At 49.8% G+C, this 23,491-nt stretch overlaps 1 protein-coding gene across 2 annotated transcripts in view; it reads right to left on the bottom strand.

The window, feature by feature from the left end:
* ZXDC (ZXD family zinc finger C) overlaps positions 1-19,208 on the bottom strand; it is a 30,587-nt gene extending 11,379 nt beyond the window's left edge. For both annotated transcript variants that reach the window (XM_082266069.1, XM_082266070.1), the window contains exons 1-6: positions 18,278-19,208; positions 12,865-13,017; positions 11,689-11,767; positions 10,925-11,055; positions 7,964-8,128; positions 5,024-5,697 (exon numbers count right to left, since the gene is read on the bottom strand). In XM_082266069.1, coding sequence (XP_082122195.1) covers positions 5,024-5,697; positions 7,964-8,128; positions 10,925-11,055; positions 11,689-11,767; positions 12,865-13,017; positions 18,278-19,160 — 2,085 coding nt within the window. In that variant the 5' untranslated portion in view covers positions 19,161-19,208. The remainder of the gene's footprint in view (positions 1-5,023; positions 5,698-7,963; positions 8,129-10,924; positions 11,056-11,688; positions 11,768-12,864; positions 13,018-18,277) is intronic.
* Between the last annotated feature and the right edge of the window lie 4,283 nt (positions 19,209-23,491).

Genomic DNA, 23,491 nt, shown 5'->3' with positions numbered 1-23,491 from the left:
ACAGAGTACTTGCTGCTTAGATAGAGCAAAAGGACAGTGGGCATAATACATAGAAAGCAGTATATGTAACATGCTCACCGTGATCTAATCTTCTTAGGATATATAGATACCAAAGTGTATGTGTGCTAGACAAAACGACACAATCCCACCTGTAGAAGCTTGTTTCAGAGTGTAAGGGGGGTGGGGAGACCACCTCCCAGTGTTCGTTCAAATAGTAAGTCCAGTACCTTTACTTTTGTCCCGGGCGGCATGCAGGTCTCAGAGGGGGGCCGCGTTGAAGGGTGGATGATCGAGATGCCAGCATGCTGTGGGTTGCTACAGGGTGGAACGCACGCCCCGCAGGAGGAGGACCTGACCTTAATCTGTGTCTGGTTTCAAATGTCATTGTTTAGTATTAAAGTAAGGGCCTAGACATGCTTTTTTAGGCTCTGAGGAAGAGGCTAAGCCTCGAAACGCGTTAGCCTTCACAAATCCAAGGGACAACTCACCCTCGGATCCCTTTACTGAGGACTGCGTTCCTTATGCGATATGCTTTTAACAAGAACTCGTTTGTGAGTATTTTTAATCTTTATACTTTTAAATAAACTATCCAAAAAGATAATGCACTAGGCCTGTGCGCCCCTGTGTTTGTTTGTTGTTAACACTTGGCCTTTGATAGTACTCAAGGCCAGTTTCTGCTCAACCCCCCATTGAAGGAAGGTCAAGATCCGAGCCACCGAAAAAGAGCGAGGATGAACCCCAAAAGACTTACACCATGCAATGTACGTCGTCTTCCTCGTACGATGGTAGACTTTCCTAGAAGTAGATTTTCTAGCTTTTAACAGCGTTGAAATCACCGACAAACCTCTATCCTTCAGCACCTGGTGTTCAACAGCCAACCTGATTGGCAGCAGATCCTCCCTGAGAGGAAGCTTCCAAGGAATATTGGCGACCAGCCCACCAGATTGGCGTACCAAGCCCGGAGAGACCAGTCCAGGGCCACTATGACTGGAATCCCTTCTGCCTTGATCCTACGTAGAAGTCTTGGCAGAAGCTGGAGAGAATGGAAGGTGTAAATCAGGCGATACTGACCCCATGGGGACACCACTGCTTCTGTGGCGTCCGCCAGAGGATCCCGTGACTGAGCCACAAACCTCTGCACCTGTTGAGCCAAGACACCAACAGATCCACCTCAGGGATGCCCCACCGGAGACAACTGATGAAACCCCTCCGGATGAAGGGACCACTCCCCTTGGTTCAACGCCTACCGACTAAGGTAATCCGCCTGCATTTTTTCCACCTTGGGAATGTGGACGACAGAGAGAGGACTAGAACGAAACGTTCTGCCCACCTTAGAATACCAGCTACCTCCAGAGCTGCCAGGAACCTTCCTGTGCCTCCCTGGTGATTGACATAAGCCATGGCCGTGGCATTGCCCGATTGAATGCGCACTGGACATCCCTGAAGACGATCCGTCCAATCTTTCAGGCACAGTCTGACTGCTCGGAGTTCAAGGACATTGATCGGTAATCTGGACTCTCCCAGTGTCCAGACCCCCTGAGCAGAATTTTTTCTGAGTACGCCTCCCCCTCGTACAGGCTGGTATCCGTGGTGACCACTGTCCAATACAAGGGGGGGGGGGGGGGGTTTCGCACAGCCAAAAAACGAAGCCACCATATCAGGGACTATTTTGTTCCCCGTCTCAGCTGGATCCGATTGTCCAGAGACTACGGATTCTTTTCTCATTTGCCCAAAATCTCCCTTTGCAGGGACCTTGTATGGAACTGTGCAAACGGAACCGCCTCAAAAAAGGTAGACACCAACAGGCCCAGCATCCGCATGCAAGTCTGGAGGGATGAACATCTGCAGGACAGCAGGAGATAAATTGCAGCCTGCAGTTCCTGGAGTTTGTCCAGTGGAAAGAGCACTCTGGCTAAGGCCGAGTCCAGAGTCAGACCCAGATAGTCCAGCTTTGTGGACGGATCCAGAGCAGACTTCTGAAAATTCAGAATCCAGCCAAACTCCCTCAGCGTTCGTATGGGGACTTCCAAGTTTTCCAAAAGAGCAGTAGGAGACTCCGCTAGAGGTCGTCCAAGTAGCCCAGTACCATAATCCCCCATTGCTGTAACAATGCTAGCACCGGGGCTAACATTTTTGTGAAGACCCAAGGAGCAAAGGCAAGACCAAAGGGTAATGCCACAAACTGATAATGCTCCTCTCCCACAGCAAAGTGGAGGAAGCGCTGGTGACCGGCACATATTGGAATGTGAAGGCAAGCATCCTTGATGTCGATGGAGGCAAGAAAATCTCCCTGATGCCGGGAAGCCACCACCGTGCGAATGGACTCCATTCTGAACTTCTGCATCTGTACAAAGCAGTTCAGCGCCTTGAGGTCCAGAATTTCACGCACCTTGCCTTCATTCCTGGGAACTGTAAACAGGTTTGAGTAAAACCCCTAAAAATGTTCTGATGTTGGAACCAGGACAATCACCCCTTAAAATAACAGGTCTTGCACCACCCCAAAAAGACCCAGGGACAGGCAAGTTGGAAGGAAAGAACCTTTAAAGAGTGTAACGAAACTCGATCTTGTAGCCGGACCGTATGACTCCGTGGACCCACCTGTCTTGTAATAGGGAAGTCCATGGGTCTGGAAATATGTCCCCCCCACCCCCCATACGGGTGAGGGTGACCCTCCATGCTGAAGGGGCCTTGTCTATGGGTCTGGATAAGCCCGCAATAGACTTGCCAGACCAAGTTCGCTTGAATCCACCAGAGGCAGCCCTGAACGGCTTTGATCCCTTGTCAGTCGCCCCTGAGGGACGAAACAAGGATGGCCCATGTCTACGTCGAGGGTCCTTGTCCTTACTAGCCTGCGGAAGAAAGGTACTTTCTCCCCCCCCCCCCCCCCCCCCCCGTGAGACCCTTAATGAGGTCATCCAGGGTAGCTCCAAACAGGCGATCTCCTTGAAAAGAAAGATCAGTCAAGGCATTTTTAGAAGTCTGGTCCGCAAGACCAGCATTTGAGACAAAAAATATGCGGAAGGACCACTGCTGAAATAGAGAGCCTAGCCACTAGGGGAGCCGCATCCAAAGAGGCATCACAGATAAACTGAACCAACTGGTTCGCCAGCCACGGCAAAAGGCAGGGGGGTGCTGCTCCCCCTCCAGGTCACGGTGCAAAAGTTTAGCCCACTCGGTCAGAGTTTGCGACACCAGTGTAATGGTAAATACCAGCCTCAGTGCTGAACCAGCCACAGTGTACATATTTTGAGCCACAGCCTACGCCTTCCTGTCAGCCGGGTCTTTAAAGGCTGGGGACTCTTCAACCGGAATCATGGTTGCTTTGTTCAATCTGGAGACCGGAGGGTCCACCACCAGTGGAACAGTCCACTTTTTAAGAAGGGACTCCTCAAAGGGGTATAGCAAATAGCTTAGGGACTACAAGGGGATGTTTTGGTCGTTCCCACTATTTAGCGACATTTCTGCCAAAATAGGAGGGGAAAGGAAAACCCTTTGCTGCTCTGGATGGCTTGTGAGTGCCAAAGGGAATGGACGCCCCATCACAGCTTTATCTGCGTCCGCCATTTTTAAGGTCTCGCGCACAGATACAATCAGAGCATCCACCAGTGCCTTTTCATGCGCGGCTACAGGAGGAGTGGAGGAATCATCCCCACTATCTGCGAACTCATGGCACATGGATGCAGACCTAGCAGAGTGACCCACGTGTGCAGCGGCCAAATCAGATTCAGGTTGGGACCGCCAGCCTCAGAGGGGATCAGGTGGGGAAATGTGCTCCAAGGACTACATGAGTCAATAAGGTGGACCACACAAAAAAGGTGTAAAAGAAAAAAAAAACCCTACTAAAAAAGGGACACCCGCACTGCTCCAGCAGCACCACCCGGTCGCCAGTAATAGAGCACCCAATCAATCCTCAGAGAGGAGAGGACCCCACCAGACCCACCACCCAGCAGAAACCAGGCACTGTAGCCACCAGGAGAATCTGGACTGCAAGTGCGGCGATCAGGAGATGAAAGGATCCAGTAATTAACACCAGGGGATGAGGAAGGGCTCCCACCGCCGGAATCGCCGCCCAAAAGGCTCCACTGTCACGGCCGCCGCTATTTTCAATGGCAAACCACCGCAAAATAGCCACCGGAACAACGCAAACATGACCGCCGTGCATTGAGCACACAGGCTACAAAAATGGCCGAACCACAAGGCTCCCAGGAGGGATCCCTAGGCCTCAGAAAATGGCACAGGCTGGAAGGGGGGGCCCTGACAGGAGTCCCCTGCCAGGTACCACCCCACCCAACAGCCGATAGCCCGGTCGCCGCATCCCCCCCTCCCATCGCCAGCACCTTATCCCCAATCCCAGGTGGAGGACCAGGCCACCAAACAGCCCCAGCGTCAGTGAAGGAGGGAGAGGGCGAGATGGCCCACAGGGACCACCAGACCGATGAGGGGGATGCCTAACGGGAAGGAGGGGAACCCAGGGGCCCAACTGTTCTATGAAGGGGCCAACATCCACCCCAAAACCCTCCAGGGGGAGAGGGGGGGGCAGTTACTTACCAGGTGGGCACCGCTACAGACAGAACCTTCTCCATCAAAATGGGGGAGGCTGTCGGCCAGGAGGAATGCTGCGACTCGGGCCAAGACCCGGTTGTGTGCGACCTGGCGAGGCGTTTAAATTCTCAGGCCAACCCTCGTCCAGTGGGGCTATGTCACGGTTGGACTAGTGTGGAGCTGAGGTCTACGCAGGCCAGACTGGGGTGACCACTGGATCTAGATTATCCAGTCCATCGCCCAGTCCGGCAGTTGATGGTAGATCTCACAGGAAAAAAACCAGGAGAAAAGAAAAAACAAAAATCTATCCAAAAAAAAAAAATTATATATATATAATTTCAGGACCTAGCACTGTTGTTCAATTAGGGTTAACGAGGGTCCATAGTGCCACCAATGGCTCCTTCGATAATCAGTTCCTTACAAGATTATTAAAACTGCTACACTTTTTAAAACATTAAAACATGAGTAAAAAAACTCTTACCAATACTGAATTTCCAGCTACAATGAAATCCACCTCCTTCTGTGAGCTGTAGCTTCCGGCAGGGCTGGGGAACACAAACTGCGTCACTACTTTACTGCCTTCCTGCTGGTCTACAACCTCCGAGCTGTGAAGAAGGCCTCTCTCAGATTTGGTCTGGGTCAGTAATTCAGGCATTGAGCCGCTGGACCCCAGACTAACGGAAGGTGTCAGGCTAGCTGAATCTATAGTCAGGCTATTAGTGGAAGTCAGTGCATGCAAATCCTGGTTGGAACTTCTCATAGATAAGGAAGCCAGGGAGCCCAGTGCCTCTGCATTCACAGTCTGTACATCATCCAAGTTCAAATTTCCTTGCTGGAGGATGGAGGCTGCTGCGCCAAGCAGGAGGGAACTGTCCAGGCTGCCGTGGTTCTCGTTGTTGGACACCAGCACCAAGGGGTCAACGGGATGTACCAAGGAGTTACTGTTAGCAGACAGGCTGCCGCCCAGGGTGGATCTCACAGAAGACACATCAATGGTCAGTATTCCAGAGTTGACAAGGGTCAGGTCTGCTGAGATTCCAGAACCGTTTGAGGATACATTGGTGAAGAGAGATGAGATGTCCAGATTACCGAGGTCACTTTGCCCTGAGCTTGTGAGTTCACTGCTGGGGGTGAGGGAGCTGGAGGCTTCCAGGTCTGCGAGGCAAGAGGAGCACAGGTCAGCAACACAGGAGACCATTTTAAAGTAGTTGTAAAGTTTACACTGGGGTTGATTTACTAAAACTGGAGAGTGCAAAATCTGGTGTTGCTGTGCATGGTAGCCAATCAGTTTCTAACTTCATCTTGTTCAATTAAGCTTTGACAATAAAACCTGGAAGCGGATTGGTTTCTATGCAGAGCTGCACCAGATTTTGCACTCCTGTTTTAGTAAATCAATCCCACTGTGTACAATATTAAACACGGAATAGATCCATTTTTGTGAAAAGGATCTAAGCAAGTTATCTTAAAATTGCAATTTGAAAACTGCAGGTCACGCGATTGCTTTTCATTCCTTAGCAATTCACGGACCTACAGGCGGGCGTATCCATAATCAGGAGCATCACGTCATAACAGGAAGTGACGTTTGCCAAAAAGCATCTGCGTTTCCAAGGTGATAAAACGCAATCATAGACCCTATGGCATTACATCACTTCCCTCTTTCCCCAGCCAAGCTCAGAGTTCAATCACAGGAGAAGAGTTGGGAGATGGGCAAGGGACGTGGCTTTAAACTGACCAAGGAAGATACAGCGTGCCTGTAGCTCCGAACAGGCCGATGGAGGGCGTAAACTGACCACGCTAGCTTGGAATGGCTTCCATGCTTAGTGTGGTTAATTAAATGCCAGGAGGAGGGGGAACTGGCAGGATCATCCAGGAAGCACTCAGACAAAAAAAAAAAAAAAAGCTAAAAGCACATAAGAATACATTAAAAGGGAGAGATGCTTTTATGTTGCATGCTCACGGATCTAACTTGTTTCACTGCCAGTTATGTTTTTTTCTCCTTGTCCTTTACGTACTCTGTACCTATGCCAAGATTTTCAATAAAGGAACATTCTGTAAAAAAATTAAAAAAGGGACAGATGCAAGCATTTTTAAGGGTTACAAACACTTTAAATGTAGCACTATTAAAGCTTGACATGAAAGTTTTTTTTTTTTTTTTTTAACCTAACCTTTTTTCCCCTTCTATAAAGCCGAACATACATGGATCGACCCTGAACTGGCTGAATTTCAATCCATGTATGGGCAGGCTGGTTCTACCAATCGGCTTCTGTACAACCAGCCTGTCGGATTTACCCAGCTTGATCAGCGCCACCAGCTATAGCCGGCAAAGCTGATCAGTGTATACTGATAGCAGGGAAGTTTCCCAGCTGTCAGAATACAATAACTCACCCACTGCTTGAATGAAAAAAATATGAATTATCTACAGGCTGCTTAAGACCCCTTTTACACGGGCGATCCGATCCACCTGTCAGTTTTTCAGGTGGACCTGATCAGATGCTCCCTGCATCCTTATGGGGCAGCAGGTGTCAGCAGAGACATGTCCGCTGACACCCGCTATCCGATGAAATCGGGGAGCATGGAAACCCTATTTTCCATCTATCTGGAGGATCGAAACGGATGAGAACGGACAGGCGGTCCGTTATCATCAGATCTCCCCATAGAGGACAGCGGGGATCTGACACCTCCGTCTCTGCACACAGAGCGGAGACGGAGCTGTCAGCGGGGATCGATCCCCGGCTGAGCAGAATGGACTCCGTTGGGCGGTGCGCCCGTGTAAAAGGGGCCTAAGGCTAGGTTCACCCCTATGAGGCTGGTGCGGCTGTACCTGCTGGAAACACAGGAAAAAGGTTCCTGCACCCTTTTAAAACCGCAGCTGCAGTGAAATCAAATGGTGATTTTGCACGTTATTTCCCGCAAACGCACTACGTGTTTATATGCATGGGGAGTGCCATTAAAGGGTTTGTAAGGGCTGAAGGCTTTTTTTTTTTTCTTTTTTAATCTTCAAGGTAAAAAAACATCTGTTTGCAGTTCCCCCACAGCCCCCCTAATACTTACCTGAACCCAATCTCAATCCAGCGATATGCACAGGAGTCTCAGCTGTCCCAGGATAGTCCTGGGAGTGCAAAACCCGTTTGAAGCGAACAAAAGCCTGCCAATGCAAGCAATTATTCTCACTAATCTACAGCATCAAAGAGAGAGCTCATGTACGAAACAGTACAAACCAAGAAAAAAAGGCTGCTATTGAAATGCAATGCAGGTATAAATAAAATTTGTGTTAGGTGTCTGTTGAGTTTTAATGTTATCTTAATCTTGAGAAGTGTCGATTGTTAAAGGTTTGCAAGTGAAAAACAAAAGAATTCCATTTACAATTTGGCCACATAAGAATCGGCCAGCTTGTCTGAGCCCCATGGATGACCATTCTCACCTCGGCCGTGCTGCTTAACCATATGGGACTTCAGGCTCTGTTTGGATGTGAATATCTTGCTGCAGTTGGACACAGAACATCGAGCCTTGGAGGCATCCACATCCTGAAGGTGCTTCTTTGAATGGATGTACAGACTGCTACGGGCAGAGAACTTGGCTCCACAGCCTAAGATTGAAGCACAAAGAAACCCGTTCAGAGTTTACTCACCTATGAGCGTCACTGAAAGATGAGCGTAGTGCTGTATCTGTGTCTAAACTGGCAATATGAAGAACCTCCAACACCATTTCAGATTACCAACCTTGTGATAAAACATCCAGGGTTTGACTCAGTCAGTGAGGCGAGAGAGAAAAAGAAAAAGAAAAAAAAAAAAAAAAAGAGAAAGGAAAAGAGAAAGAAAAAGAGAGAAAGAGAAAGAGACCGGGCCACGGCTCCGTATCTGAATGGACACTGCAGCTCGGCTTGGGTGCCCCCATAGCAAGCTGCTTGCTGTGGAGGCACTCGACAGGAGGAAGGGGCCAGGAGCACTGAAGAGGGACCCGAGAAGAGGAGGATCTGAGCTGCTCTGTGCAAAACCACTACACAGAGCAGGTAATTATAATGTTTGTTATTAGTAACAAAATGAAAAAAAAGGGAGACTTTAGTATCACTTTAACCACTTCCATACCGCCGGCTATCATAGGACGTCCTTCGGTTTGAGTGGAGATATCTGAATGATGGGTGAAGCTACAGGCATCATTCAGATGTCATCTCTATGACCCTCGGAGGCTGGGGGCGATGTTAGGTCATGCCCGCCCCTGGCAGTTGTAAACACTGCCGTGTGTTCGGCTGAAAAGCCCGAGGATTTTTTTTTTTTATATCTCATCTCGCTCTCTTACAGACCCCACATCTCTCTCTAAAGAGGACCTGTCATGCCCTATTCCAAGGGATGTTTACATTCCTTGTAATTGACATAAAAGTGATCACAAAAAAAAAAATATAAAAAAAAAAAAAAACAAAACAAAAAAGAAAAAAAGGGAAAGTGTAAAAATATTCAAATAAAATAAAGACAAAAAAAGAAAAAAAAAAATGAAAGCGCCCCCGTCCCCTCGTGCTCGTACACATACTTAGGTCGTGTTCACATAGGTAAACGACCTTCAAACCACACACGTCAAGTATTGCCACAAATGTTAGAGTGAGAGCAATAATGCTAGCGCAAGACCTCCTCCGTAACTCTAAATTGGTAACCTGCAAAAAAAAATTCTAAAGCATAGCCTAAGTACCGAAGTTTGAAATGGTCTACAGGGCCAGATTCGGCCCACGGGCCTTGTGTTTGACACATGTGATTTAGACTGTTCTTGACCTGGCTTGCCTCTGGACCTTCCTGCTGTCCGATTCTTGGTTTTGACCCCAGTTCGCTCTATGGACTCTGCTTCTCTTGTCCAACTATGTACGACTCTGGCCTGTCACCTGACTACTCTCCTGCCTGCTCCTTTGGATTCCGGTGTAGGACCTCGGCTCTGTTCTTGACCATGATTCTGCCTACTCCCTGGTTATCTTTCCATGTATGACCTTGGCTACCTTCCTAATGCCCCGTACACACGTGCAGATTGTCAGCTGAAAAGATTCGGCCGACGACCGATCGGCCGATTTTCGGCTTGTTAGTATGATGCTTCCGACAGCCGACAGCGTAATTTCGGCCAAAAAGAATCTGTCGTGCAGGCATTAAAATTTCTGTATGCCGACACCAGAGCGGCCGATTGTTCGCCAGTCAATACAGAATTCGGCCGACAGACAGCAGATTTGCAAGACTGGGCATGCTCAGAAAAGAAAAAACACAGGGAAAGTTAACCATCACATGACATCACTTCTGCAGTCGGCTGTAGTCGGCGGACAAAATTCTTGTGCAGTCTTTTGCACTTTTCAACAGACACGACAGCCCGGGGACAAAAGACGGCCGATCGTTCGGCCGACGATCTGCACGTGTGTACGAGGCATTAGCGTCATCAGTCTACCCTTCCTTCTTCCTTGGGTGTTATCTTGCTTGTGGTTGCTGCCTTGGTCCCTCTACATTTCCAGGGACAACAGAATTCCTGCTGTCAGTCCTGAAAATCCAGCTGACAGCTTACCTGGTAGTCTTTGCTGCAAGCAACTTCTAGCACATCAACCTTAATGGTCCCCTGTGCTTCTTTGAGCCTAGCACTCTTTTTTTCTCACCTACAGGGGTGCTTCTGGCTCAGCCGCAAGGGAAGCCCTCTCATCAGATCTGCCTCCAGCCAGGTACGTGACACATACATACATACTAGGGGTAGACCAATATGGTTTTTTCAGGGCCAATACCAATAGTTTGGTCGCTACGCATTGGTCAATATTTTGTACATTTAAAGTTTTGAAAAAAAAAAATAAAACTTTTTGACACAAATCTGGTACTGAACATGTAGGGTAGGTCTTTTAGCTGTAATGTGCGGTCTTCCCTTCCCTCCCTGCCTGCGAGGAATCACGTGTATACCTAGTTTGGCGTTATTAAAATCCTAGAATCCACTTTATTACTGTTTTATATAATGTCCAGTGAGTGTTTTTGTAATAGAATAGTGGGAAATACCTTCATTACATCGCTGCTCCGGGCTCTCCTCGCTAATCTCCTGCTCTGCTGTCCTTCTCTCCTCCCCCGCTGACAACTGGGGGACACGGAAGGGCCGAGCGGCGATGTAACGAAGGCATTTCACACTATTACATTACAAAAACACACACTGGACATTATATAAAAAAACAGTAATAAATTGGATGCTAGCAAATCGATAATATTGGCCAGCTCCGGGGGGGCGATACATCGGTAAAAGTGAAAATCGGCCCTCTGATAATCAGCTTTGCCGATAATCTGTCGATCCCTAATACATACATTCCTTTCTACATTTCAAACACTTCTCAGAGAACAGGCACAGTTTATCCCATCTATAAATTTAATGATTCAATGTAGTGGCTTACCCTCCACGGGGCATTCAAAGGGTTTAGTGCCCAGGTGCGTAATTTTGTGGCCTTTCAAGTGCTCCGCTCTAGTGAACGACTTCCCACAGCCTTCTACAGGACACGGGTAACGCCGATCATCTTCATGTTTCCTTGAATACAATATAAAAAAATAAAAAAGCGACAGCACGTCACCTACAGAAAACATCCATTGTATTTATACTCTGACATTAGCCCATTACTACAACAAAGCATTCAGCACTTGTGTTTTAGTGCCGGTTCACATAAGTGCGACCACAGAGATCGAATGTAATTCGGAGCGCACTGCTCCTAAAATTACATGCGATCTCTGTGCGGTTTGTATGGATGAATTCGCACTAAAACACGCACAGGACCCTTTTTTTGGTCCGCAGCAGAATCGGATCGCATGGTGGTTCACACTAGTGCGATCTGATTCTGTGCGAACTTACAGATCGCACTGCGATATGCGATCTGATCTGGGGGGGGGGTGACGTTAACTTTTAATTGACAGCCCCAGCGTATCGCATATGGCAATGTGAACTGCCAGGGGTGCGAATGCGATACGGGAACACGCTGTATAGTTGCAGTGTACCCGCATCGCACAAATATGAACCGGCACTTATTTAGGAAAAACTGATCGGAGAGGCTCGACCAAAAAACACACACAGACTAACCAGGATTTGGTAATTTATTTATAAACTAGAAATGCCAACATCTCACAGAACACACGGGCAAATAGTGACACAATGTTACGGGATTCATACCTTTTATGCCTTAGCAGCTTTGACATGCTTGTGAAGGAGACACCGCAGCTTTCAAAGTCACAGATAAAAGGTCTCTCACCTATAAGGTAAGTTGTAAAAATCATATTACATAAGAAACAAAGATCCCTTAGCCTGAGAGACACTTTTTATATATCTAATAAAAACAGTCAAAGATAAACAAATGCAGATTTTCTATACAGAAGAACTTCTACAACACCTGCACCCCATCTTTATCTAGTAAAGATTAGCTGGCCTTCTGTCTGTTGCTTTCAGGTTTAATGAACCACACCCCCATGGGTATGCTGGGCACAGCTACTTAGATGTGCAGCTAAGCAGCCATTAAAAGAGACCAGGAGAGGTCCAGTGAGCCATAGAAGTGCCATGTAAGAGAAGAACAAGGAATGGGACAGGGGGTGGGGAAGTAACGGGAGCTAAGATAGGATCTAGGTGGGGATCTTACACACACACTTATACCAAAAGTATTGGGACGCCTGCCTTTACACACACATGAACTTTAATGGCATCCCAGTCTTAGTCCGTAGGGTTCAATATTGAGTTGGCCCACCCTTTGCAGCTATAACAGCTTCAACTCTTCTGGGAAGGCCGTCCACAAGGTTTAGCAGTGTGTCTATGGGGGACCATTCTTGCAGAAGTGCATTTGTTAGGCACTGATGTTGGAAAAGAAGGCCTGGCTCACAATCTCCACTCTAATTCATCCCAAAGGTGTTCTATTGCGCTGAAGTCCGGACAATCAAGTTCCTACACCCCAAACGCTCTCATCCATGTCTTTATGGACCTTTTTTGTGCACTGGTCCAAATCATTTGGGGAGGTGGGGGGGTTGCTTTTCAGGGGTTGGGCTTGGCCCCTCAGTTCCAGTGAAGGGAACTCTTAGGGCCCTTTTACATGAACGGTCCGCTCAGCGGACTCCGCCTTGCTCAGTGGAGATCACCAGATGACAGGTTGGTCTCCGCTCACTGTGCTGAGATGAACCTGTCAGATCCCCGCTTTCCTCTATGGGGAGATTGGATGAAAACTGGCCGCATGTCCTCTGATGTAGAGGTGGAGAGGGGCATTCAGGTGTAAAGTTGGCTAATACCCGGACATACACTAACTCCCGTCAGGACTGACACCTTTTACTAAGCACTCTGCAGAACTGCAGCTACTGGAACACCAACCTGTGTGGCTCCGTAGGTGTATCTTCAGGCGGCACGCTTTATCATACTGCTTGTTGCAGCCAGGAAAAGAGCAAACAAACTGTTCCTGTTCCCGGACATGAGCTCTGTGATGGGAGAACAAGGCAGTCACTGTAATAAACGTCTTGTCACAACCTATAGGAAACAAAAAGGTTTTGTTTATTTACCGCATTCATACAACTGTAAAAATAGTCACAATTGACAAAAACTCTTCAAAGGCATTCACTAGAGCCTTCTCATTGCCCAATGAGAATGAGTGATTGCACATTATTTACTATTTATTTTTCCTGCACACCTATGGTTAATGATGCACACGGATTCATTGAAATCTTAATGTATTTCAATTAGGGCAAGGCCGATATGCACTTTCCCCAATATATCGGTACACCCACCCACAGCCGGCCAGTGCCAGCCAGCCAGCCACCCACATCCACAGGCCCTGTACCAGCAAGCCAGCCAGCCACCCACAGGCCCTGTACCAGCCAGCCACAGGCACTGTACCAGCGAGCCAGCCACAGGCCCTGTACCAGTCAGCCAGCCACAGGCCCTGTACCAGCCAGCCAGCCACAGGCCTTGTACCAGCCAGCCAGCCACCGGCCCAGTACCAGCCAGCCAGCCACCCACCCAACACAGGGTACCAGCCAGTCACCCACCCACCAACCCAACACAGGGTACCAGCCACCCACCCAACACAGGGTACCAGCCAGCCACCCACCCACCCAACACAGGGTACCACCCACCCATCCAACACAGGGTACCAGCCAGCCACCCACCCACCCAACACAGGGTACCAGCCACCCACCCAACACAGGGTACCAGCCAGCCACCCACCCAACACAGGGTACCAGCCAGCCACCCACCCAACACAGGATACCAGCCAGCCACCCACCCAACACAGGATACCAGCCAGCCACCCACCCAACACAGGGTACCAGCCAGCCACCCACCCAACACAGGGTACCAGCCAGCCACCCACCCAACACAGGGTACCAGCCAGCCACCCAACACAGGGTACCAGCCAGCCACCCACCCACCCAACACAGGGTACCAGCCAGCCACCCAACACAGGGTACCAGCCAGCCACCTAACACAGGGTGCAAGCCAGCCACCCACCTAACACAGGGTGCCAGCCAGCCAGCTATTAAGCATTAAACAAATATTAACATGTTCAGTACCAGATTTTGTGCCACAAATTGTCTATTTTTCAAAACTCCAAAAGGTACAAAATATCATCCGATACCGATACGTTGGGACCAAAATATCGGTATCGGCCCTGAAAAAAACATATCGGTCTATCCCTAATTTCAATATAAAAAGGGAAGGTGGATCTTGCATCCATTGAAGTTTGGCTAAATGTGTTGTCATTCCCCAATTACCGTCTGGGTGTAAAAATGAAGCTCGGGCTTAAATACTTTGTGAATACTTTTACGAAACATAAGTAGAGAATGGCTTGGAACTTTGTTCAGGTTTCCTAGATATAGATACTTGTTCTAAGGCCATGACGAAGGGCCCATTGACACCATGGTGGTATGTTGTTACACAAGTCAAATTGAGTAGCAAGTCATAGAATGTTATTTAAAAACTGACCTTTCCTTTTCCATCTGCAGCACTGTCATTTTCTTTAAAATACAATATGGCAGCCTGGAGGCGTTCTCTACACAGATGGTGTACAGAACGACCCCCCCCGATACGTATTTTCCCGCTTGTGTGATTGGCTCACTGATTTTCCCAGAAGTCTGCACTAAGATACAAAAATCTGACAGGGGTTCATTCCTGCCCCTACTCTTCAACATTTTATGTCTGCATTGCTGTTGCCTTGCTTCCTATTAAAACATAGTTGGCATTTTCCATTGCATTGGCTGGTCAGTTACCAGATCTGGCTGCCGCCCCCCGCCCTCCCACCTCAATCGTGGCCATGGATTCTGCATGACGTTCTAACGAGACCACCAAAACCCTGGGCAACTACGCAATCCTTATGGCAGGGTTCCTAAACCCCCAGAAGCCAGGCAAGTATTATGGTGGGGTACCTACAACCCCATGGACTCTAGGCAAACCTTATTGTGTGGTGGGGATTCTACCACCACCGGAAGCCAAGCAACGGTTAAGGTGGAGTCCCACGTCTCCATAGAAGACAGGCAACGTTTATGGCGGCATTCCTACACCTCCATGACAGCCATGCAACATTTATGACAAGATTCCAACATCTCCATCGAAGCCAGGCAGAGTACATGGCAGGGTTCCTAAACCTCCATAAAGCCATGCAATATTTATGGCAGAATTCCTATAACTCCATAGAAGCCAAGCTGGGTGCTTATACCCCTGGAAATAAGGCATCTATATCAGGATTTCTACACCCCCAGATGCTAGGCAATATCTATTGGGGGTTGATATACCTCCAGAAGACATGCAGTGTATGGAGGGGCTCCTACACCATCTGAAGCCAGTAAACATTTATGAAGGGGTTCCTAAACCCCCAGAAGCCAGGCAGTCTTTACAGCAGGATTCCTACCCCCCTGGAATACAGGCAAACTTTATGGTGGGCTTCCAACACCCCTGGAAGCTTAGTAACATTTATGGTGGGCTTCCTACACCCCTTGAAGCCAGGCAATCTTCAAAGCAGGACTTGTACACCCGCCAAAACAGGCAGCGTTTATGGCTGGGATGCTATACCCCCCCTCCCCCCAGAAACCATGCAGTGTCTACGGTAGGATTCCTAAACTGTGGAAGCCAGGCAATCTCTATGGTGGGGACAGTATACCCACTAAAAGACATGCAGTGTCTACGGTGGGGTTTCTACACCCCATAGAAACCAGACAAACTTTACAGTGGGGTTCCTATACCCCTAGAAGCCAAGTAACATTTACAGTGGGGTTCCTATACCCCTAGAAGCCAAGTAACATTTACAGTGGGGTTCCTAAACCCCCAGAAGCCAGGCAGTCTTTACGGCAGGATTCCTACACCCCTGAAATACAGGCAAGATCTATGGCGGGGATGCTATACCCCCACCTCAGAAGCCTTGCAGTGTCTACAGCAGGGTTTCAAAACCTCCATGGAGCCCGGTTTCTTTGGTGGGGTTCCTAAACCCCAGGAAGCATCTATGGAGGGGATGGTATGCCTCCCCAAAAGGCCAGGAAATCTTTACACTGGGGTTCCTACACCCCTGAAATCTTTACAGGGGAGTTCCAACACATCTATGGAAGTCAGACAGTCATTATGGTGGGGTTCCTAGACTTCTGGAAGCCATACACTATTTATGATGGGGTTCCTACACTCTCTGAAGACAGGAAACCTTTATAGAGGAGTTCCTACACCTCAGCCAGGCAATGTCTATGGCAGGGTTCCTACACCCCCATGGGGGCCAGGCAGGGTCTTTGATGGAGACCTTACACCCCCTGAAGTCAGGAAGCCTTTGTGGAGGGGTTCCTACACCCCTGGAATCTTTACAGTGGAGTTCCTACATCCCCACAGAAGTCAATCATTATGGCGGGGTACACTTCCAGAAGCCAAAACAACCTTTATTGATGGGGGTTCCTACACCCTCAGAAGCCAAGAAACCTTTAATGGTGGGGTTCCTACACCCCCAGAGGCCAGGAAATCTTTACAGTGGGGTTCCAACACCTCTATGGAAGTTAATCATTATGGTGGGGTTCCTACACTTCTGGAAGCCAGACAACCTTTATGATGGGGTTCCTACATGCTCTGAAACCAGGAAGCCTTTATGGAGGGGTTCCTATACCCCCAGAGAGCAGGAAACCTTTTCCCGGAGGGGTTCCTACACCCTCTGAAGCCAGGAAACCTTTATGATGGAGTTCCTGCACCCTCAGAGGCCAAGAAACATTTACGGTGGGGTTCTCACAACCTCAAGGGCCAGGAAACCTTTATGGTGGGGTTCCTACACCCTCAAAGGGGTGTACCTTTATGTAGGGGTTCCAACACCCTCTGAAGCCAGGGAACCTTTATGGCGGGGCTCATACACTTTCAGAGGCCAGGGAACCTTTATGGCGGGGCTCCTACACCCTTCGGAGGACAGGGAACCTTTATGGCGGCTCCTACACCCTTCGGAGGCCAGGGAACCTTTATGGCGGGGCTCCTACACCCTTCGGAGGCCAGGGAACCTTTATGGCGGGGCTCCTACACCCTTCGGAGGCCAGGGAACCTTTACGGTGGGGTTCCTACACCCAGGGAACCTTTACGGTGGGGTTCCTACACCCAGGGAACCTTTACGGTGGGGTTCCTACACCCAGGGAACCTTTACGGTGGGGTTCCTACAACCTTCAGAGGCCAAGGAGCCTTTACGGTGGGGCTCCTACACTCTTCAGAGGCCAGGGAACCTTTACGTAGGGGTTCCTACACCCAGGGAACCTTTACGGTGGGGTTCCTACACCCAGGGAACCTTTACGGTGGGGTTCCTACACCCAGGGAACCTTTACGGTGGGGTTCCTACACCCAGGGAACCTTTACGGTGGGGTTCCTACACCCAGGGAACCTTTACGGTGGGGTTCCTACACCCAGGAAACCTTTACGGTGGGGTTCCTACAACCTTCAGAGGCCAAGGAAACCTTTACGGTGGGGTTCCTACACCCAGGAAACCTTTACGGTGGGGTTCCTACAACCTTCAGAGGCCAAGGAAACCTTTACGGTGGGGTTCCTACAACCTTCAGAGGCCAAGGAACCTTTACGGTGGGGCTCCTACACTCTTCAGAGGCCAGGGAACCTTTATGGTGGAGCTCCTACACCCTCAAAAGGCCAGGGAACCTTTACGGAGGGGCTCCTACACCCTTCAGAGGCCAGGAAACCTTTATGGAGGGGTTCCTACACCCTCAAAAGGCCAGGGAACCTTTTATGGTGGGGCTCCTACACCCAGGGAACCTTTACGGTGGGGCTCCTACACCCTTCAGAGGCCAGGGAACCTTTTACGTAGGGGGTTCCTACACCCAGGGAACCTTTTACGTAGGGGTTCCTACACCCAGGGAACCTTTTACGTAGGGGTTCCTACACCCAGGGAACCTTTTACGTAGGGGTTCCTACACCCAGGGAACCTTGACGTAGGGGTTCCTACACCCAGGGAACCTTGACGTAGGGGTTCCTACACCCAGGGAACCTTGACGTAGGGGTTCCTACACCCAGGGAACCTTTATGGTGGGGTTCCTACACCCTCAGATGCCAAGGAACCTTTGCAGAGGGGTTCCTACACCCAGAGAACCTTTACATAGGGGTTCCTACACCCTCAGATGCGGGGGGAACCTTTATGGTGGAACTCCTACACCCTCCAGAGGCCAGGGAACCTTTATGGTGGGGCTCCTACAGCCTTCAGAGGCCACTGAACCTTTACGGAGGGGCTCCTACACCCTCAGAAGTCATAGAATCCTCCCAGTAGGGTCCCGACACCACGTACCCTGGAATTCGCACTTGTAGGGCCTCTCGGGCTCGAAGTGAGTCCTGCGGTGGGCTCCCAGCTTGGTGGCGGTGGGGAAGGCCTCCCCGCAGGCCTCACATCGGAAGAGGTTCTCCTGTTCGTGGGCCTTGAGGTGGGCTTTGAGGTTGTAGACGGTGGTGAAGCTCTTGCCGCAGCCGGGGGCCTGGCAGGGGAAGGGTCTCCTCTTGTCATGGGATTGGAGGTGTCTCTTGAGTTTGTAGAGGGTGGTGAAGGACCAATCACACTCCTCCACCTGGCACTTGTAGGGTCGCCTCTCCTCCGTGTGGCTCAGCAGGTGAACCTTCAGCTGCTGTTTGCGGTCGAAGGCCTTGGCACAGCCGGGCTCGGGGCAGCGGAAGACCAGGAGGACTCCCTTCCTGGCCAGGTCCAACGCCTCCCCCAGATTCACCTGCAGCTCCCCGATATCCTCCACCAGGAAGCCCGCCACCTGCTCGTCCTTCAGCACCATCTCCACGTCCTCCAGGGGGTCGGAGAAGCCGCTCTGGGGCCCCGGGCCGCTCCCGCACGGCTCCTCCTCCTCGGCCCAGCTCTGGTGGGGGGTGGCCGGCGCGCTGCTACTGCCAGCCCGGGGCTGCGGCCTAGTCCCGGGGGCCTCGCAGTTCTCTAGGCTCAGCACGCCGTTCTCTAGCCGGACGGTGACGAAGCCCGGCAGCCCCTGCTGCTCCGGTGCCGGGCTGGGCCGGGGGGCCTCCCCGCCGAGGCTGACCACCATGTAGACGGGGTGCGGGGCAGCGACGGCCCCGGGGGCCTCTTCGCAGTCTTCCGCCCCGTCGCAGGGGACGAGGAGCCCCGGGCCGCCATCTTGGTGCCGCTGCCCCGCTGACGGCCCCTGGATTTCCATCTTGGTGTCCCTGTAGCATCAAGTGCGCGCGGAGGGAGACGAGGAGGAGGGGAAGGGAAGCGGTCAGTCATTGCACTCATTCAGACTCATCCGCCGTTGCTTAGCGACGGGCCGCCGGGACTATATCTTTGAGGGCTGAGGAAGTTTCCCATGGCAACCAATCAGCAAAGAGAGAAAGGGGCTGAAAGAACGAGAGCTGATTGATTGTTAAGGGCAGCGCAGTGAAGCTGTTGCTCATGACAACCAATGAGCTGTGATGAGTAAGAAAGATGGGTGAAAGCTGATTGGTTGTTATGAGCAGCGCAGCCTAGCCACTAAGAAGTGAGGCTGTTGCTCATGGCAACTTATAAGCTGTGAGTAAGAAATATGAGTGAAAGCTGATTGGTTGTCATGGGCAGCACAGGTCAACAGCTAAGGAATAAGGCGGTTGCTCATGGCAACCAATGAGCTGTGAGTAAGAAAGATGAGTGAAAGCTGATTGGTTGTTATGGGCAACACAGGCTAACAGCTAATGAGTGGTGCTGTTGCTCATGGCAACCAATGAGCTGAGTAAGAACGATGAGTGAAAGCTGATTGGTTGTTATGAGCTGCACAGGTCAACAGCCAAGGAGCGGGGCTGTTGCTCATGGCAACCAATAAGCTGTGAGTAAGAAATATGGGTAAAAGCTGATTGGTTGTTATGGGCAGCACAGGCTAACAGCTAAGGAGCAGAGCTATTGCTCATGGCAACCAATAAGCTGTGAGTAAGAAAGATGGATGAAAGCTGATTGGTTGTTATGGGCAGCACGGTAACAGCTAAGGAGTGGGGCTGTTGCTCGTGGCAACCAATGACCAGTGAGTAAGAAAGATTAGTGAAAGCTGATTGGTTGTTATGGGCAGCACAGGTCAACAGCTAAGGAGTGGGGCTGTTGCTCATGGCAACCAATCAGCCACTAATAAGAAAGATGGGTGAAAGCTGATTGGTTGTTATGGGCAGCTAAGGAGTGGGGCTGTTGCTCGTGGCAACCAATGACCTGTGAGTAAGAAAGATTAGTGAAAGATGATTGGTTGTTATGGGCTGCACAGGCTAACAGCTAAGAAGTGAAGCTGTTGCTCATGGCAACCAATCAGCCACGAGTTAGAAAGATGGGTGAAAGCTGATTGGTTGTTATGGGCAGCGCAGCCTAACAGCCTTAGAAGTGAAGCTGTTGCTCATGACAACCAATAAGCTGCGAGTAAGAAAGATGAGTGAAAGCTGATTGGCTGTTATGGGCTGCACCGGTCAACAGCTAAGGAATAGGACTGTTGCTCATGACAACCAATGAGCTGTGAGTAAGAAAGATGGGTGAAATCGGATTGGTTGTTATGTTTGTAGATTCTATAACTTTCACACGCACCAATCAATATACCAAAGACATGTGACAGAATATATTTTGGCCACATTTTAAGAAGACATTTTTTTTATTGTATATGTTTTATAGCAGAAGTTACTTTTTTTTTTTTTTTGGTCTTTTTCATTTGTTTATTTAAAAAAAAAAAAAAAAACAGTGGTGATCAAATCCCACCAAAAGAAAGTTCTATTTGGGTGAAAAAAAAAAATGATATAACTTCCATTTGTGTTCAGGACTAGGATTGGTGAAGAATGTTATAGAGCCAAATGAATAAGCAGCGCATTTTTAAATTCAATGTTTATTGAAGGTATAGAAAGGATAAAGGTATACAAGTCAACAAAGGCAGGTAATTGAAATACAGCCGAGCATCAAGAAAACAGCATTACATGAGGCGTAAATCAGATAAACATAGCCGTATGCGAAAAATGATAATATATATCGCAGCAGTGTACGTTTCAGGATGGCCGGTCCCAGAGAGAACCACACCCCTACCGGCTTCTGTCACATGGCCGGCATACCGGAGCGTGGAGGGTACCTCACGGGGTCGCCAATCCGAGGAACCACAAGAAGGTAGTAGTGTCACGTATACCTTATAGGAACTGGAGAAATTTTCAAATAAGAAAAACAGGTAGAAGAAGGAAAGAGCAAAGATCAGGAAGCACCACATCGGAAGGGGACGACATAGGGAGGAGGGGGGGAGGGACGACATAACACACATAAAAAGGGACAAGGGGGTGAGTAAGTAGGGGAGAAGGCCATCGAGTGCGAGCAAATCAGCTATGCGACAAGGTCTCGGTATTCTGTGGTCGAGCTGAACTCATGCCAATAAAACCAACGCTTGAGGAACCCATCTCTAGTGCCCCGCTCGGCCGCCAGCAAGTCCTCCATCTCATTAATAAACGCTACTTTGCGCAACCACATCGCCACAGTAGGAGGACGGGATTGCTTCCATAGGAGAGGAATACAGCTCTTGGCTGCTGTTAGCAGTATCGGCAAAATTGACTTCCGATAAGACGCCCTTGGGAAGCTGTGATGGTGAAGGAGGAAGAGGGCTGGTTCCAGGGTAAGGGTGTGATCTGTGAATTTTTGGATAATACGGAGGACCTCCGACCAAAAATACTGTAATTTTTTGCAAGACCAAAAAATGTGGAGGAGGGATCCCACCTCCACGCCACATCGCCAGCAAAGATCAGAACAGGAGGGGAACATCCTTCGAAGTTTAACCGGGGTATAGTACCACCTGGTCAAGAGCTTATAACCCATCTCCTGGTATTTAGAGCATGTGGAGGTTTTGTAGGTGAAGAAGAGGATACGTTCGACGTGATAATCCGAAAGGGAAACACCCAAATCACGTTCCCATAGAGACATGTATGGGGGTCTGGAAGGCTGTCCGGGTGACGTCACGATACGATAAAGCAGGGAAATAGCATGGCGCACCGGAGCATCCGATGCGCACAACTCCTCAAACGGCGTGAGGCGTCTGGAAAAAGAGGTCGCCGGCGGTAGCGATTGGAGAAAATGGGCAAGTTGCACCCTCTGCCAGAACGACAGGGTGGCAAACATGGTGCTCGACAATAAGGTCTGGCGAGACATCCAACAGTCCCCGCTGAGAAAATGTCTGGCTTGGTAGACACCGTTGGCCCTCAACACACAGAAGGCCGGATCCTGTAGGCCAGGGGAAAAGTCTGGGTTTCCCACAATCGGGAGCAGAGGTGAAGGTAAAGACGTGAGAAGGCCCTCTTTACAGAGCCTGCGGCCCAGCTGCAACGTGGCCCCAACAGTCGGGTGATCCAAGACCTCCCCCGGCAGGGGAGATGACCCCCACAGGAGACATTCCGGGGGAGAGCCCCCGCCGAGCTGTTCGATCCGCACCCATTGTTTCAATGGGCCATGTAGATGCCAATCCAGAATCCTGGCCAGGTGGCATGCAGCAGAGTACATGGTGGCATCCGGGAAGGCCATTCCGCCGCTGAGCTTGGGCATGCGAAGAAGTTTCAATGCCAATCGGGGAGGGCCTCGGGTCCACAGGAATTTACGAAATGCGCCGTTCACCGTACGGAGGAAGGTCAACGGAATAACTATCGGAAGGGCCTGGAGCACATAAAGCAAACGGGGCATGACAGTCATTTTAATAATATTACAACGCCCGAACCAGGAAAACATGCCCTTCTGCCAGCCGTCCAGGTCCCTCCGGATGCGTGCAAGAAGAGGAGGAAAAGCAGTGCATTTTTAGGGCTGGTTCACTCCTCTGCATTTTTCAGTGCATTTTCAGTTTTGCAGAAACGCACTCCAGTCCATTTAGCATGGATTCTAATGGGTCACGTTCACATCTCTGCGATTTCCACCGCTGTCATTTTTTTATTTTTTTTTGGAAAGGGTCCGGTATTTTTTTTTTTACCGCAGCAGGTTGCTTTTTTTTGGTTCCATAGACTTAAATGGACCTGTGATCCTAAGGCTGCATTCACATGTCAGCGTATTGATCGCGGGCAGAATCGCCGCGATTCCGGAAATCATTGCAAATCGCGGGACGCCTGTGCATTGCCCGTTGATTTGCAATGGCACCCCAAACGCTGAGCGATGTTGCCGCGATTTCCGCCCGCCGAATTGCAGTAACATCGCGCAAAAAAAAAAAAAAAAAAATCGCGGGACGCATTACGCCCAAAAAAAGTACAAGAGCTTTGGAGCGTAATGCATCCCGCGATTTTTTTTTGTGCGATGTTACCGCGATTCAGCGGGCGGAAATCGCAGCGTTTGGGGTGCCATTGCAAATCACGGGCAACGCACAGGCGTCCCGTGATTTGCAATGATTTCCGGAATCGCGGCGATTCTGCCCGCGATCAATACGCTGACATGTGAATGCAGCCTTTTTAATAGCAGGAACCACCGGGGCTCTGTGTTGAAAGCGGAGAGAACAGCGATCTGCTGTGTTACAACAAAATAAATAAAAGAAACGATTTATTT

Source organism: Pelophylax lessonae (assembly GCF_965119305.1).
Source record: "Pelophylax lessonae genome assembly, chromosome: 8".
NCBI classification, from domain to species: Eukaryota; Metazoa; Chordata; class Amphibia; order Anura; family Ranidae; genus Pelophylax; species Pelophylax lessonae.
Note: the sequence above shows the minus strand (reverse complement) of the source record. Positions and strands in the feature narration are given on the sequence as shown.